This window comes from Eleutherodactylus coqui, chromosome 4 (assembly GCF_035609145.1).
Source record: "Eleutherodactylus coqui strain aEleCoq1 chromosome 4, aEleCoq1.hap1, whole genome shotgun sequence".
NCBI classification, from domain to species: Eukaryota; Metazoa; Chordata; class Amphibia; order Anura; family Eleutherodactylidae; genus Eleutherodactylus; species Eleutherodactylus coqui.
The window spans coordinates 203003037-203021398 of record NC_089840.1 but is presented as its reverse complement, the minus strand read 5'-3'; the positions used below and the strand labels follow the sequence as shown (position 1 = coordinate 203021398).

The window sequence follows — 18362 nt, the reverse complement described above, 5'->3', positions numbered from 1 at the left end:
GGAGCCTTTGTAGAGAGTATTAATTCTTTATTCAAAAAAGACTAAAGACATTCACTGCTGCAAGCTATGCTTAAAGAAATCAAGTGGTACTAAGATGAAGAAGGTCACCATCTTGGCAGAGGCAAAAAACAAAAAGAACTTGTGATATTTCGTGCCTTTAAAAACAGATCGTGCCGTTTGTTAGAAGCATCTGTTGCCAAGAGTTTGTGGCGGGTCACGATTTAAGTGAACGCAGTTTTGATTTCCTTTATAATCATATGAAGCAGAGCTGAAAGTTTCTTCTCTTGAAAGGATGAGCTTCTATACATAATATGGAGACAGAAGAGGGGATTTAACAACAAAGTAGCTTTATTTGCTTCAGTTCTAAAGGAAATGTACATAGATGTAGCAAATTTCGACATGCCAATTTTGAAGTCTGCTTTTACAAAACTAGCAATTGCTAAATAGAAGCCTTAATTGCTGATGCACAATGACGATAATTCCGTGTTCTTAATAGTAACTCATTTGAAGTTGTAACAACTTATATACCACTCCGAATAGAATCATCCAGCATTCAAAAGTTGCAGTGGCTTCTGTTTACGCGGTCACGTTGGTTCAGTCGACTTTGTCTCTATGGTGCACATCCAGATGCCTAGGGAAAGGCATGCAATAATAGCGATGAGTTCTTCACTTGTTAATTAGTTCTTCTGATAATAGTACCACTTGTCCACTGCATAGATCAGGAGAAGAAAAGCATAAAAAGCGAACAAGAAAAGTTATCAACCACAAAGAAAACAAAATATTCATTTTGCATAAAGTGAAAATTAGGTTCCTTTCAAAGCCCAACATTCTCAGCTTAAAAATTACCCATTTAAAAAGTGTACAAGTCTTTCTAAAATTTCACATTTACATTTGTTCCTTGAACACCAACGAAAAGCCTTTCTAATTGATTATAATTTGGGCATTTTGTAGACGAATGATGGTATTAAAGTGATACTTTTATAGCCCACATGAAACATCTAAAATCTTCACCTATTGTGTAACATATGAAAGTACAGAATACAATGGCCCTCTTATTCTACAGAAAGCCGAAGCCTGTCCTAACCTAAAGATTTTAAAATAACTACAGTCCAGTATAAGGGTTCATTAGATAGTTCTGCGCTAGTTGCAATAAAACCAACTCTTGCATTTCACGAAGTTAGCTTTATGAGAAAAACTCAGTTAACGTCTATAGCATGCATCAACCCAATTAAAAATACTTCCTGAGAACTTTATCCACTGACAGTGCTGCAGAAATCAAAGGTCTATCAATAATAAGGGTCATTTTCCAGGTGATAGAAGACTATAGTATGGTCTGTGGGTAGTGTTAATTTTGACGATTCCAGTCAGTTCTCTAATGGAAACTTTCACTTAATTCCATTTCAGCTATAGCTCTCCGTGGTTCTTGTACAATACATTTAGAATGTATTGAACTAGGTTTTATTACTGCTTCCACCATTATTTTTGTTCATAAGATATTACTGGTAGTACTAAACCTACAACTGAATGAAAGGCTACAGGTCAACCCAACTATAAAACCAGGTCTCAAGAACTTTAACTTATAGAAACTGTAAAAAAGAAGTTACATTCTATTGTCCATTTTATTAGGCATTTTGATACCATAAAAGGATGAAAATGACAACAAGAAAGTACAAGACTGACTAAATGATCACATCCAGCAAAAAAACCCAAAAACCCACGAACAAAAGCTGAGAAGTCCAGCTGCTTACCATCTTCTGGGATGGGTGCAGCAGGTCCGCATGGAGGTGTCTGAAAGAAACAAAATTCAAAACAAGATCATTTGCAAAAATCAAAACAAAGACTTCCTATAGAAAGAAAAAAAGGCCTCAATGTTTTGCTACTACTTCTATCCCTTTCATACTCCTATGTAAATAGGCCTTTAGTCCTTAAGACTCAAAATAGGCTTGACACTAAGGACGAGTGTCAGGCAAGCCATGCCCGGCACTCGTCCCTGTGTCTCCGCACTTCCGTGCTCCTGCATGGGAGCTAGCACATCTGGCTGGTTCACGGAGCGGCCAGCAGGGGGCGGGGCAGTGCAGAAGATTTTGCTCCTCTCGCTCCCCCGCCCCCCTTCCATTCACAATATAGCAGCCATTCGCTACTGAATGGCCGCTGTTTAAACTGCACAATGAGCGTCATCGCTCGCCTTTTATGCAGCATGAACGATCAGCAATGAAGCTCATCGTTACGTTTAATTATGTAAATAGGCCTTTAGTCCTTAAGACTCAAAATAGGCTTGACATAGCTTGTTGGCATAAGTGCTTTTTTTTTGTTGAACATAGTATTTTTTTTAATGGAACTACTCTGGGTAACTTGTTCTAGAATTTTTTATTTTTTTTTTGGGGGGGTGGGCGGAGGGGGGAGATGAAAAAAAATGTTGTTAGCCATTCAGTAAAAATATCTAACACATTTGTAACGAAAAAAATTGAATCTATATCGCTGCATTCTAAGACTTTTTATTTTTCTGGCAATGGAGCTCTTGAGGACTTGGTTTCAGCAGGGCGAGTTAACTGAATCGATATGAAAGCAGTAATACCTATGTGTTGCTTTTTTTTTAATAAAGCAAACATTTTTTGTCATTCTTTCCATTAAAAATGTGTTTTTGTGGGAGAAGGTTTAATAGATTTTAATTTAAAAAAAAAAAAAAAAAAATCAACTCAACACCATTTTTTAGCTCCTGAAGGGCACTTGAAGAGGAGATTGTTAGATTGCTAGGATAGTACACTGCATTACTTATGTAGCACATTCTACTAAACCTATGACAGCAGCCTATTAGACTCTGCCAGAGGTGGGGTCTAATAGAATAAGGAGGCCTTTGTCATGCTTTGAGCTGCAAAGGGAACCCACTGCTAGCTTGTGAGCACATTGCAGGGTGCAGATGGGTGGCAAAAGGATCCCCTTATCCTTGTCGGAGGTTTACAAGCTGTAGGTGCCATTGTGGCATGTAAGGGGGTCAAATAACAGAATTCGAGCCCTCGCCTCACCTGGCTGATAGAGGAAACCTGGCCATGAATACTCAGCCAAGCCACTGCCTTAAAAAGATGTATGTGCAGGTTTAAACTCATTAATGAAAGTCAGTAAAAATGTATATTGGCCGTCACTAAGGGGTTGAGATTGGACACCAGCAGAAAATTACTTCAGATTCCAATAAAAAAAAACAAAAAAAAAAAAAAAACGTTGATAGTTATCAATTTGACAAGGCCGAAGGCTAACAAAACTGAAGCTGTACAATCCATGACTCAGACCATAATTAGAAATCAAACATTGTTCCTGTGAAAAGTGTACAGAACTGGAAAAAAAAAGGGTTCTCGTTGCAGGACCAAAGTATCTGTTACAAGTCTCTGCTGTCATCACCCTACAAGCTGAGCTAATGGTGCAGAACTACTAACTTGTACACTGTCACATAGATCTGACTCCTACACAATTTTCCTAGTGTTCTTCTGCTGGTATTCGTAAAGTTAGAACAGACGCATTCCCTGTGGACATCAAAGTACAGCAAGAGACACGAGCCACGTTATTCATCTCGACATTATTAAAAGTGCCTTATGGCTCCCCGTGGAGAACCTGTTCTTTATCAGCTCAGATCAGAAGAGATTAACAACTATTTTTATGAATAAATGCCTTAAGAGATTCCATCAACGCCAGGCTGCAGAAGGCTGACATTTTACTGCCGAGTAAGGTTATTCCATCAACGCCTGAGCCGGCCTGCTCTATCATTTGGTAGACGAGCACTACAATTAAATCAGCTATCTATTGTGCCATGTTCTCAACGTGTTGACATACATCATAAATGATACAGGCAGTTTGACTCATCAGCTTTTCTGTTCCCTTTTGCTATTCTACAACCGTTCTGAAAGGCAGTGGTAAAAAGCACTCCGGGCGTGATGGAAAATCGAAGAGTGTCAGCCATCATACAGCTGTCGAGAGGACTTGTTCGCTAAAATAGATAGTTTCCAAGAGGGCCTGACCCGAGAACTTGGACTTGTATGCCCATAAAGTAAGAACTATGGAGCATCTTTCTTAGAACTCTGTCTAGTGTTCTACTATTCCTCTTAGGTGTGTCAAACTCCTTTTCACTGTTAAGGGCCACATCAGCCTTATGGTTGCCTTCAAAAGGGCCGATGGTAATTGTCTAGTAAGGGCTTGTTCACATGAGCGTATTTGTACAGCGCATTATGTGCACTGAACAGAACCCATTGATTACAATGTGATCGCGTGAAAAATACATAGCATGTGTCATCTTAGTGCATATTACGCGTATTTGCGCATCATTTCAACAGACAAGTCTACTTTTTTTTTTTGCATGTGCAAATAGTGTATTTGAGTACCTAAACACACCGGAGTGGTTGAAAAACATGGGTGCAAGCGATTTTCGGTTGTGTAAATACACAGTGTATTTGCACAATCGAAATGCACTCACGCCCATGTGAACAAGCCTGCATAGCGATCTCCATAGTGGCCCCAACAGTAACAGTGACCCCCATAGTAGTCCCAGTAGTAATAGTGACTTACCTATTGGGCTCTGAGCAGCATTCTTACAGGCTTTCCACTGACCCAGCCTGCAGCCCGAATCCGGTGGCAGCAGCGGCTGAGTCTGACCGCTGACCTATTTGCACTGCGTACAGGATGGCATACGTAGGCAGGGGGAGGAGAGTGGTCACAGACTCTGCACCGCTGTCGCCAGACTGGAGCTGCAGGTGGGGTGGGTAGAATTCCTGTTAGGTGTGATGCATGACCGGTGGGCCACACAAAAAGGCGGCGGGACAGATTTTGCCTGCGGGGTCTTGTTTTCCAAATAGGACACCCCAGTTAAGGCAAACACACTGACATATCTAATCTGATTAGCACGAAGTTGACTAACTCCACACCCTGAGGGGATTAGTAGCACACAGATGTCAATTTGTTGGTTCTTACTTTTGTGAAGTGCTGTGGAATAAGTTGGCGCTATACAAATAAATATTAATAAAAGGCACTAAGAAATGGTACAACTCCGTTCCAAGAAAAGCTTCAGTACTGTTGTTTTATAGGGAACACAAGTTTTTACTAAAGCCATCATGTCCGTAATGGCAACGGGACAGCTTGCATAGTTTTGGTCTCATTATATATGAGCCACCTCAGGTTCTCAGGCCAGGCTGCAATTGCAACCTTTGCTCTCAATATAGGCATGTACCTGCAAAAGATTATAGAAAAAAAAAAGCACAACACACAAAACCCCATTCACAATAGTGTCAGATGACAGATCACTGGGCAGGCAGCATAAAACATCAAATACACACAGGGTCATTGACTCACCGCTTGTACAATGGCTTGAGCTTCCGTTGGCTTGCAAAAGAAGGGACTGTCATGGACCGTGGTGTTAGTGCTGAGGAACAGAATATTCAAGAGTTACATGGCAGCACAGGATAGAAGGTTAATAGTACTGTAGAAGAACTTTTCTAACTTAAGGATCTTTCAAAGGTTTGTTCAAAACACATTTGTCTGATAGCAGATAGGCTTTAAAAGAAACCCATACCATAAACGTGTATGGGTCAAGAAGGGCATAGCTGCTCCCTAAGGAGAGCACCTAGAAGTTGTGAGCAGCATTATAAGGTCATCTGTGCTCTTCTGGGAAATATGCAAATGGAAGACAGAACGATACCTCTACAGCAGCACCTATTGGAATGCAGCATTCCTGCAAGTCAATGTCAGACCTTTTAAACAAGCTTTGTAACAATGACTGGAAATTGTGAGCCAAAGCCAGAATCTCCTCCAGAAGGAAAAGAACCATGTACAGACAGCTGTTTCAGGGTTTGCGCCAGTGTGCAGCAGGTTTCTGGCTTGGCTAGCGAGAGGCCTGTGATGTGGTTTGGGCCATCACAGGTCTCTTAGGGAGAAGAGAAGAAAAAGAAAACAAAAAAGTGCACGAAATACCTTCTTACTACAAGCAAACACCAAGAAGAATGGATAGGATACTCCAAGTATACCACAATACTACAACCAATGTTCGGAAACAGTTGGTTTCAGGACCAAGGGTCATTAAGGCATTTTGGACAGAGGGTCAGTTTACATCTGCATTGAAGGTTCCATTCACTACCAGAGTCTCTGAATTCTGTTAAAGGGGTTGTACCAGAATAGCAAGTTACCCCTTACCCACAGGATAGGGGCTAACTTGCTGATCGTTGGGGTTCCCCATCCTCCACATTGTGGGGGTTAATGCATCCCTGCAATGAGGGGACTGAATGGAGTGCTGGTAGTGGAAGCACACTAGAGCTCCATTCACTTTCAATAGGACTGCCAAGATATCTGAGCGGATGCCACTTTGTTAGTTTTGTCAGCTCCATTGATTGAAATAAATGGAGCATTCACTGCACATGCTTGGCCAGCGCTCCATTCAGAGTGACATGACTGCCAGGGAAGAAGTGGCCCCCACAGTGACAGAAGAGAGATACAGGAGTCCCGTTCACCTTGGCAGATATCTCAGCGGTGAAATCCCCGCTGATCAGCAACTTATCCCCAATCCTGGTACAACCCCTGGAAAATGTAGAATGAACAGGTACTACATCATGCAGTGCCATTTCATCCTGTAAAATGTCAAATGATACCAAATGGACCCCATTATAGTTTTAGAATTTATTTGGTGACATTTGCTTGTCATAACAGATCATTCGGCCAGTAAGTAGAGTTTTCCTGCTCCCATAATGAAGCAAGAAAATGGAACTCCTTTTAAGAACAGTTGTATAGGGCATACCAAAACAAGCTGTACCTATTGGTCCTCAGTCCTGGCAATCCAGCACTGCGGCTCCACAGTTGTCCCGATTTTTGTTTTAGAATGGACACCATAGGACCGCTGCATCCAAATTACAAAGTCCTGGCATTGTGGCACCCAGAATGTGAGTGCTGATGCCAGAAAAACCGTAAGGGATACTGTGGCCGCAATGGTCATGTGTCTATTCCAAAAGCAAAAACCAGGAAAACCAAGGCGTGAGAAATGGCAAGTACCACTCGTTTTGTCAATTTAAACCCGGTGTATGCCAGACAAAAAAAAAAAATCCAAATATGGCAACTGCATTACAATATCCCAAGTGAAATTTGAGTCCATTATCACAACCAAGAGAACAGTACTGAGGTATGCTCTTTGTATCAGCATATAGCCACTGAATTCTGGCATGTTTCCACTAGAAACTATGGCACATTCATGCCACCAGGAGTTGATAAATGACTTCACGAGTGACCAGCTCCGCGCATAGTTTGTACTCTGTCATAATGGCTCTTAAAGAAAAGTTTAACTTAAACACTCAGGAGACCAATTATCCTGCATACTTCCAGGTTGGTATGACTACTGTACTTAATGTATGTTCTGTGTACCAGATCCTAGGGGATTTAACTGCATCACATTAACAAGCTTTTCCAATTGGACATGCTCATTCAGGATAGGTTGAGATCTAGCAGATTCGTTGTGGAATTAGTGCCGATTGTGCACTGCAAATCCGCAGAAAGTACGATACAAGTGTAGTGACCTGAAATGGCAATACAGGATAAAAGTACTTTATCTGCAAGTTAAGCGCAACTGTTCTAACTACCAGTTCATTTAACAAAGTGTAGTTCGGCTGGACTTCATTTATAAGGAGTCCAGAAACTAAAGATTTAAGGTTTTAGGCACCATCGTAAATCAGTTAGTGACAGGCTCCCTGAGTGAAGGAAAAAAAAAAATGAGCAGGAAGAAGCCCCCTCTTTTTTTTTTCTATTGCACAGTTTATGATAAAACAGTGTTATGATAAAACAGTGTTAGAAGATGGTAGTGAAGGAGTATGGAGGGAATATGGAGTGAGGCAGTGAGCCATCTAGTCGAAGGGGGCGACAGAAGAGCCAAAATAGAACCGGAGGAAACTAACAGCCATGTAAAGACTCAGTTTCTTCTCCTCCTCTGACCTGCTGTAATTAGAGACTCATTATGTAAACTTTAAAGCAATCCTGAGTGCAGCAGCCCATAAATCACCCGGACGGATGCCGAGAAACTGGTTGTTTGCCCAAACCGGATGTCCGTTCAAGCCAGCCCTGCTTTCTACCGGAGAGCAATACAGCTGTAAATCTTCAGACAAGTAAAGAATTTTCATAGAGGTTTGAGAGTACTAAAAAACACTTTAGCATAGTGTTTCAGGAATGGCAACACTGTTAGTGGGTTTTATAAAAGGGTATTTTCTTTTCAGTTCTTTCTATATAGCTCTTCCTTAACTCAAGTGCTGGCCCCTCAAAGTTTGCTTATCCATGTATAAAGTGTTAAACAGTGTATATGCAAGTTGTATATGCAATTTTTGGTGCATAATAATGCAGACAACCACAAGCCTGAAAGTAAATGGTGCGCCTGTCATTTACCTACATAAGTGTTAGTCTTATTTCACCATCAAGCGCTTTTAATCCAGGCACTGGCATCACGATCGCCTAATTCCATTAGTTGTCCAGATCCTGTTGTATACCTTCAACGGTACATCGGATTACAAAGAGCACGCTGCACTCCTTGCCACCATGACAGCTCCTCAACCACTTCTTAGAAGCCACTCAGAGTGTAGGCCTCTTCCCGCTTGTCACCCATTGCACAAGTATATGGGTTTATAAAACGCCAACATCGTGTAGCAATGCAGCATCAAAAATCGAAGTCAATTCCGCAAGTAACACTTGTAGATTTTGCCATGTCTGAAGCTACCCTTATGGACAACTATTTTTGAAGACTTGGGCACTTAACCCTTTAAGAACCAGCCTAGTTGGGACCTCAGTGACCAAGCAAATTTCAGTATTCCAAGAATCAAAACTCTTTATTTCTCAGTCAGTGTAGCTAAGTGAGGGGTTTTATGTTTGCAGGATGACTTTTCTAAAATGTTGCCATTTTGGTTAAATTATAATTTAGCGATTAGTCTTCAGTTTTTTGTTTTTTCCCCATTCGACGCCTAAAGAATTAAGAAGCAAAAACACCTACTCCCATACAGTATACGCAGTTTGACTGATTTTCGCAAGCCAGAAGTCACCATCCTCACCGCCCCTTTATTATAACATGCAGTATAAATATATTAAAGGGTTTGCTCTTCCAGGTTGCTACTGACCAGGACTCGTAACTGCTGCAGCCAATCACTGACCACAGCAGTGATATTCCATAGCTAGTGATTGGTTGCAGCAGTCACATGTCCTGGTCAGAAGCAACCAGAAAGTACAGTAGTTGAAGCAGTTTTAAGCCATGGGAAATGCTTGCAATTGTCACAGCCTGTAGAACAAAGTTAAACACTACCAAATAGATATTTTAATGAAAGATAAAAAAAGGACGGGGGAGGGGGATTTTGATGCATGTGTTTTTTTATGGCGCTGCATCAGAATGCTGGCACACTGAGCTAGTAAGAACGGGTGCCTGGCTGTCTGGTGAGAAATTACAGATTCCTGCTGTTTAACCCTCTACATGTCATGTAAATGCAACTGCAGCATGTAAATGGCTGACATAGGGTGGGGCTACTTTTGTCGCCCATCAAACTCCCCACAATGATCACAGGCACCCAATGAGTTGCTATGGCACCATTTTTGTTTTTCCTCCCCCTTTAAAAAAAAAAAAAAAAAAAAAAAAAGAAGTCATAACTCCTTTGACGCGGCTGTAGGAGGGCTTGTTTTTTGTGGGACGAGTTGTATTTTTCAATGGTGCCATTTAATGTACCATATAATGTACTGAAAACTTTTAAAAATTTTAAGTGGAGTAAAAAAAAAAAAAGACATTCCGCCATCTTTCAGTAAGTCTTGTTTCTAACAAACTGCAACAAAAATGACATGACAGCTTTATTTTATGGGTCAGTACAATTACTATTTTTTCAAAGACATTTCATTTAAAATTTTCTGTCGCCATCTTCTGTGTGCAGTAAGCTTTTTATTTCTGTCGACGTAGTTGTGCAAGGGCTCATTTTCTGCGGGATACATACGACTTTGTGATTGCTTTTTATTGCATTTTTTTTTCCTGGGAGACAGGGTGACTAATGCACTAACTTTTACAGATGTGGAGACACCAAATATGTAATTTTGTTCTAGGATTTAGATTTTTTTTGTTATAGATATGGCAAAAGAGGGGGTGATTTAAACTTTTAATACTTTGGATCAAAAAAGTTTTACTATTTTAACAAATTTTCACTTTTTTTAATAACCTCCCCGGGGGAAAACAACTAACGATGCATTGATCGCTCCTGCAGTATGATGTAATGCCATAGCATTACATCATACTGTAATCTTACAGGCAGTCTATCAAGCCACCCCACGGGGGCGGCTTGATAGGCAGTCTGCTCAGACAGCCCTGGGGCCTTTCAGAAGGCCCCCATGACACCTGCACAGTTCCCTGCGATCCCACACCTTACGGGACCTCTGAACATAGTTTGGGGGCATTTAAAGAGTTAATAGCCACGATAGGCCATGCAGCCCATTGAGGCTATTGCCTGTGGGTGTCAGCTGTAATAAACAGCTGGCGCTGTATGAAGAGAGGTCACCCTGCGATCTCTCCATACACACCCAGACGCTGCATAACGTTAATGTACATCATATAGCGAGACAGGGTTAAAGTCCAAACCCTACCTTTACTATGCAATAACACAAATCACAAATTTGACATTGCCATGTTTGTAATAACCTACAGAAGATGCATTTAACCCACATAGTACATGCTTTTTTATTTTTCACAGCTAAAAATAGCTAGTTTTAGCCTCACAAAAATCTGAGTAGAAAGATCCGAAACAAACAAACAAAAAAATCATATGGATCACCAAATGCTACCAAGTGTACTTTTTGCGGGACAAACACACCTGAATAGCTCTAGGAAAGTGACAAAAAAAAAAAACAAAAAAACTAAAAAATTGGTAGGTCATTAGAGCATAAAATGGGCCAATCACTAAGGGGTTAAGGAGACTGAGGAAATTTACTATATCAGTTATTTCACACGCTGCGCAAGGTGGTCGAAAGATGTCAGTGCAAGTTAAGGAGGCAGTCATTGGGCTGAAGGGAACAGATCAGAACTATCAGATTGCGTAAACTTTAATAGTGGCCAGACACATTGATCCCTCAGTTACAATGTCCTCCAGATACAACCCTTTCACCCTACAATGGGGTCTCTGCAGAGCCGCTTTCACTCATTAGACAGATCCAGATTTTTTTCTTCCAGCCGAATGCTGGTTTAAACTCAACCTGAAGAGGAAGACTGCAGAACTTTCAGTGTTAAAGAAAAACCCATTCACAAGTCAAGAGTCAAGTCAAAAACACTTAAGGAGACGAGCAGGTCATTGTAAGAGGCTACATTAAAGAGAAGAAGTCCTCATCTATGTAAAATACACAAGGTTTATTTGTTTGATGTAGACTACCAGCAACATTCAAGAACAGAAAGGCCTAATAAAAATGTGCTAGGAAACAAGAATAGCCGCGTTCTCCAGTTCTGGAACAGACGTCCATGGACAGATGAGACCAAGATGAACTGGCACCAGCAAGATGGAGAGAACAAGAGTAGTATTAAGGAAAGGAAGGGCTTGTGAGCGAAAGCATACCACATCATCTCTCATACATGGTAGAGCCAGAAGGAGAAAACTACGCATTTGAGCATCCATGCAGTCGGAATACAAGTGACTTACAACCCGATATAAAAAATACCTTTTTTAATTTAGCGTTAGGTTTCTGAATACTTTTGGAGGTATGAAAATGTAGGAATGATACTCAAGTGTTCACCATTAAAGTACAAGCATTGAGATGAGAGATGTCCAATTTCAGGCCATTGACACTACACTAGTCAATGGATTGAGTTAGCAGGGTTTAGATTTGTATATTTCTTCCATTTTCTATCTAATATCATTAACTCTTTACTAGCAGTAGCGCACAGAAGAGAATGACAGCGTAAAGTTATCAGCATAACAGCCTGGTGATTGTAGATGTTGGGTAGTCCACAAGTGGTTAATGAAAAGTATTAGAAGCTACCTAACAGTAGGTGGCACTGTTAGTCTTCGATGATACAACACCGAATGAAGGGATGTATCCAGCCCAACTTCACTGCTATGACATGGACCGCTGCCTATAGAACCAAATGTTTTATATTTGCATTCAAGCGGAGACCAGAGTATCACTAGAAGTGGTCATCTAGTTTGCATCCCCAAATTGTTGACTTTTAGGATGTTGGTCATGTTTACTTTGTGTCCCGCTCGGTCTTACAGCCAGGTAACTGCACAACGTTCTGTAGCAGATTTGAACTTTACAGTTCACATCATAAATTTTGAACAAAAACAGTATAGAAATATAGGGGGGTGGGGGGAAAACACATTTTGCTCACTAATTTAACCTCTTAGTGACAGGCCCATTTTATGCCCCAATTTTGTTTCCTCATGTGGCACAGAGTGTTAGGCTGCCTGTCCACGGGGTGTTGCAGTATCCCTCAGCGGATCTCTGCCGCGGGATCCACCGCCCGGGAACAGGAGCCTGCAGACGGATCTCTCCCGGTCAGCCGGGAGAATCGCAGCAAATCGCGGCAGGCTATTTGACAGCCGTGAGCGGAGAATTGCAATGATTCTCCGCTCGTGGGCAGGGAGCGGAGGGGGGGTGTTTGCGCTCTCCATACCAACGCTATAGAGAGCTTTCAATGCGCCCCCCCGCGGCCGTATTATCGCCGCGGGGAGCGCAATGAAAACTCGCCTGTGAACAGGCAGCCTTAAGGCAGCAGGAATGCAGTCCTAGGCTCTCACTCACAACCTGATGGTTGCAGGTTCAATCTTTGTATGGTTTAGGTAGCCAGCTTGAGGTTGACTCAGCCTTTCATCCTTCCGAGGTCGGTAAAATGAGTACCCAGCTTGCTTGGGGGGGGGGGGGGGATATAAGATGATTGAAGGCGGCAATGGCAAACCACCCCACAAATAAAATCTGCCAAGAAAATGTCACAATGTGAAGTCACCCTGGGAGTGGGTCATGGGGCTTTACCTTACCGTTCATTGTTGCATTCGTAAAGCTGTAGCTGGGCTTGTTTTTATGCAGAACAAGTTATATTTTTTTAATGGCATTATTTTGGAAGTGCATATAAATGTATTGTATAACTTCATGGGGATTTAGAAAAGGCAAAAAAAATTGCAATTTTTTTACACTTCATTTTTACAGCGTTCAGCATGCTGAATATAACATTCTCTGCATCAGCATGATTATCAGATGATAAAGTAAAAATAAAAAAACTATACGTTATGGCTCTTGGACACAAAAGCACATCTTGCCAAGTTTATACTGTTTTTTTACCCCATCGGCAGCAGTTTACGAGGGCTTGTTTTTGTTGAATGAGTCCTAGTCTCATCCCATTTTCGGTAACAATATTTTGACTTTCTTTAAAACAAAACAAAAAAAAAGCCACGAGCCTCATAGGCTCCCATACCTGTCAGACATAGGCCATCTTTAAGCCTTCAGGCGTCATATCCACCCATTGGGACACAGGGGTTTGATGGGTAACTGAGGGAGCCCCCCTCCCTCTCTTAGCACTTTACATGCCGCAGTAGCATTAACCCTTTTGCATGCCGCAGTCAAACAGCAGGGATCGGTGGCTTCTTCAGTCCCCGCTGTTAGAACAAGTGACAGACCATCATTCAACAGCCGAGCACCTGCTGGCATGGGAGACTCATGCCAGGCTTCTGAAAGCGCACCATAAAAACCCTCCATAACATTTGCATCAGGATATGCCTCCTTAACGGCTGCTGTCAAATGTATGGGCGGTCATTAAGAGGTTAACATTAACAAGTTATTTTGTAAACCAATTTTGGCATCTTGTATTGTTTACAGACAGTGATCATCCAAATCGGACCAATGGGTATTAAGACAATCAATGCTGGGTTGGATTTCGGCTGGATACAAAGCTTGCAGCAAATCTGAATGTATTAAGAAACCCAGCGGACAGGCAATCGATTTCTGAAGATAAGGTTTATAAAACTCACAGCTCAGTTATCTCTACAGATTAATACATTGTGTTTTAAAGTTTAGCTAAAGATAGCACAACAGTAGTGCTTGAAAGTTTGTGAACCCACATGAAATCTTCCACAATTCTGCTTATATTTGACTTTATCTACTTTTACAACTTATGAAAATGTGATGTAAGAGAAACAAAGAAAAAATAAATTATCGAATATCACATGCGAGGAGCAAAGTTATATGAATCTTTGCCTTGGGCAGCAATCTAAATATTTCTGTGACTGTTGATTAATCCTGCGCATCAGAGTGGAGATTTTAGCTCATTCTCTGCAGGCTATTCTAGGCTTAGTTTCACACGAGCTATTGCGACTTTGCTGCGAAAAAATTGTGGCAAAATAGACTCTGTTCCATGATTTTTGTGAGTCAGCGATGCTTTGTTTTGAAAAATTCTGCATCACATTGCTGCCGCCCGCGGGAAAAAAAAAAAGGAAACCACAATCACATTGCAACGCATTTTTGTTATGTTGTGATAAAAAAACAGGCTCCATAGGGAAATATTGGAGTAATAAAAAAAAAAAAAAACAAGAGAAAAAAAAAAAACGCACATCACAGAAAGATAGAGCATGCTACGATTTTTTGTTGTCTCATCGCATCAATGAAAACATCGCTGGTGGGATAGAAGCTATTGATAATCATTGGTTTCATAATCTTTTTTACTGACCATCACATCAGGTGGAAAAAAAAACCAAAACATCCTGAGTCTTGCTTTTGGCATGATCATTCGTGTTTGACCACTTCTGGGAAGCGTAAAAATGGTCTTGAAATCCCTCCATCTGTACATGGTATTATTTCAGAGACTAGTTAACCTTTTCCATCAACTCTGAGGCCCTCAGAAGTCTTCTCACGTGCCATGATACACTTTCATAAAATGTGAAGATCAGACTTTATAGAGCCCAGTTTGTTTTTTTTTTGTTTTTTTTTTAAACAGTCAGCCAATCGCACCCGATTAATCTATTAATTGAAAACCACCAACTCTAGTTTTGCCTTTAAATTTTTTGTTAATATTAAAGGTTCACATACTTTTGCCACTTTTCAGATGCGATATTGGATACCTTTCTTTCAAATAACTGACCAAGTCTAATATTTTTGACTCATTTGTTTGATTTGGTCCTTTACCTACTTTTAAGACCTGTGCGAAAACCTCATGTAGTTTTAGGTTAAATATAAACAAAAATATGGACAATTCTGAAGAGTTCAAACTGTCAAGCACCAGTGGTGCATGTGGAGGTTCCCAACACAAACATAAAAGCAATCAGTTTGGGGATTTTTAAAGCGGCGCTATTCTAAGATGCCAAGAAATCCGTTCAAATGTCTACTGAAAACGGTGGATCATGATGACACATTGATGTCACTGTTGCAGCTAGTAAATGGGGTGTTTAAAGAAGCAATGCAAAGCTCTGGATCAGCTCTCCTATGAAAAGCCAGATTTCAAAAAACTCTGAACTCATTTTTTGGTTACAACACTTCTTGCCGAATTCCTGGAGGTGATTGTCTATCAAAAGGGTTTACCAAAAAAAGCCAGACTTAATCCCATAGCAACCAATAACACATCTTTCATTTTTCAAGAGCAGTCTAGGAAATGAAGGGCTGCTAGGAGTACAGCAGACAGATTTTCTATTAGACCATTTTGATATATTTCTCTTAAGGTCAGAAGTGTTCATGCCCTGCTTGGACCTGAACGAGCGCGTTTAACAACTTTTTTTTTTTTAAACGAAATGAAGAGTCCATTCCCATAGTATATTTGCACTAAAATAAAGTAAATGTTTAAAAAAAAATTATAGCTTTTTACACCCAATTAAAAAAAAAATAAAAAAAAAATAGCCCTATGTTATGGGAAAAAAAAATAAAATTTTAGTAGCCGAAGGAGGAAGGGGGCGGGGGGGGGGGGGGGGGGGGGGGAAATAGGGTAGTAAAACATATGGGGAAAATCCCTAAAAAGTGTCTGGTCCTCTAGGTACAGAACCAGCCTGGTCATTAAGGGGTTAACAAAAAAAGATAGTCACAAATTGCTGGGCCAATGAAATACCAACCAGGTGACAACTAACAGCTCAACATTAAAAAGGAGATGTAAATGGAGGCCAAATACTTATAGACCTATAGGTGTCAGGACCTCCACTTCCGACCCAGGGTCATGTAGTATGGGTCCTACCTCTGTGCTAGTTGTGTCATCCTCAGGATGGGTCATCAGTAGGGGTCCATTGCTCAGAATCTCCACAGATCAGCCGATTGTTCGGTACACTGTCATTGTAGGAGGCTGGATATCAATTGATGGTCAGCACCAGAAGTGTAGGCTTTACCTCCATTGAAATCAAATGGCATTCATGCCGTCTAACACTGGCAGCTCATTATCGCCATTAGGACTAAACTGATAGTGGGACGAATAATCAGCTGATTGGCAGAGACTCCGAGTGGTGGACCCTGTTAAGCAACTATTGATGACCTCAGGGTGGTTGACTAAGTGTTACATTCGAGTCCAGGGGCTGGAAACGCCACCTCTGTTCACATGTCAGTAATGCGTTATATACTTAAGTAGAACTCACCAGTTGATTTCTCCACCATCGGTGTTTTTGGTTACAAGTGCCTTCCAGTGAGCATGGGTACATTTGATCACTTTTACTGCAAAATCCTGTATAAAAAGTATGCAAAGTGACTTTAAGAGATGATACCATTTTTTTATTCACATCCATAGCCTACAGCCCCATTTTAATACTTCTAAAATGCCATCTAGGTCACTTCTGCATATTAGTACTTTTCAGTTTAGCCCTTGTTCCCGAATGCAGTTCTCCTAGCAGAGCAAGTTAATTTTGATCATTGACTTCTTACATTAAATATTTTTATTTTTGCATATAACAGGTGAATAGTTTAGGAAAAAAATACCTTATTCTTAAATTCAGCATCAAAGGCAAACTGGTTCTCTGGCTTCCCATCAGGAACCTTGTACCTTCTAAACCAGTCAACGGTAGATTCCAGATAATTGGGTTTCTGTCTCCTAACATCTTCAATATCTGAAAGCATAAAACTCCACTATTAGTGTAACAATACAATAACAAGACCCTTTCCGTAATGTATACAGAGGTGCCCGAGGCGGCTATAAAAAAAAAAAGTTAAAAAAAGGGGACTGGAAAATGAACAAAGTCATCAAAACTCTGAAGCCTGCTTTTAATGAAAATAAGGCTTCATCACAAAGACAGACTTTAAAATGCTGTAATATCTGGAAGAAGCAGAGGGTTAGGCAAAAAAGCACTCTGCATATATAGCATATGATTAGAGTGCCTTTGGACAGATAACGGGGTTCTTTATTAAGTCCGGTTGCTATGAAGATGGGAATTGGGGGTTGTAGTGATCTCTAGTGGCCAGTCTGAAAAACCGCACTAAAATGTTGCCTCATATGTGCTGAGCTTTCATTGGCTGTTGGGAGGTTATTTGGTTGGAAGGTTCTAAAACTAGGAATGAGAGGGTAAGAACTGAGCATGTCCACTGGGAATTTATAGTGGAATGACACCTTTAAATAAAGGGGGCAATTTGAGCTGCACAACAGGAAAGCACAGGGGCTAGCTTGAGCGAGTGATAGTGGCAAATCTCATGTGGTGAACAGTAAGTGAGGCTGGCCTCAGTAATACTGTTAGGTGTGCACACTGTAGGGACTGTTTTTTCCCTACTCAACAGGCCTGATTGTTATTATGAAAGGACTTGGACTAAGAAAGTTACATATTAATAGGAATTGAGCCTGATAATAGACATGTATTCTGCAGTTTTATCTAAATTGGGCAACCAGTTTGTCTATAAAGGGTCATGATACAGCAAACTGTATATTACATTGTGTGGTTTATACCATTGATTAATGGGACCAAGAATAATTACTTTATGCACAACAACAAGCATTACTTAAAGGGGTTGTCCCGCGCCGAAACGGTTTTTTTTTTTCAATAGCCCCCCCGTTCGGCGCGAGACAAACCCGATGCAGGGGTTTAAAAAAAACAAAAACGGATAGTACTTACCCGAATCCCCGCGCTCCAGTGACTTCTTACTTACCTTGCGAAGATGGCCGCCGGGATCTTCACCCTCGGTGGACCGCAGGTCTTCTGTGCGGTCCATTGCCGATTCCAGCCTCCTGATTGGCTGGAATCGGCACACGTGACGGGGCAGAGCTACGAGGAGCAGCTCTCTGGCACGAGCGGCCCCATTCAGAAGGGAGAAGACCGGACTGCGCAAGCGCGTCTAATCAGGCGATTAGACGCTGAAAATTAGACGGCACCATAGAGACGAGGACGCTAGCAACGGAACAGGTAAGTGAATAACTTCTGTATGGCTCATAATTAATGCACAATGTACATTACAAAGTGCATTAATATGGC

General features: G+C 41.1%; 1 protein-coding gene across 1 annotated transcript in view; it reads right to left on the bottom strand.

Annotated features, from left to right (window-relative positions):
• Positions 1-330: 330 nt before the first annotated feature.
• Positions 331-18362, bottom strand: part of PPA1 (inorganic pyrophosphatase 1) — a 66812-nt gene continuing 48780 nt past the window's right edge. Inside the window, exons 7-11 of the mRNA XM_066600559.1 lie at positions 16885-17012; positions 16548-16633; positions 5332-5401; positions 1749-1788; positions 331-709 (exon numbers count right to left, since the gene is read on the bottom strand). Of these exons, the coding sequence (XP_066456656.1) occupies positions 678-709; positions 1749-1788; positions 5332-5401; positions 16548-16633; positions 16885-17012 (356 nt within the window). The 3' untranslated portion in view covers positions 331-677. The remainder of the gene's footprint in view (positions 710-1748; positions 1789-5331; positions 5402-16547; positions 16634-16884; positions 17013-18362) is intronic.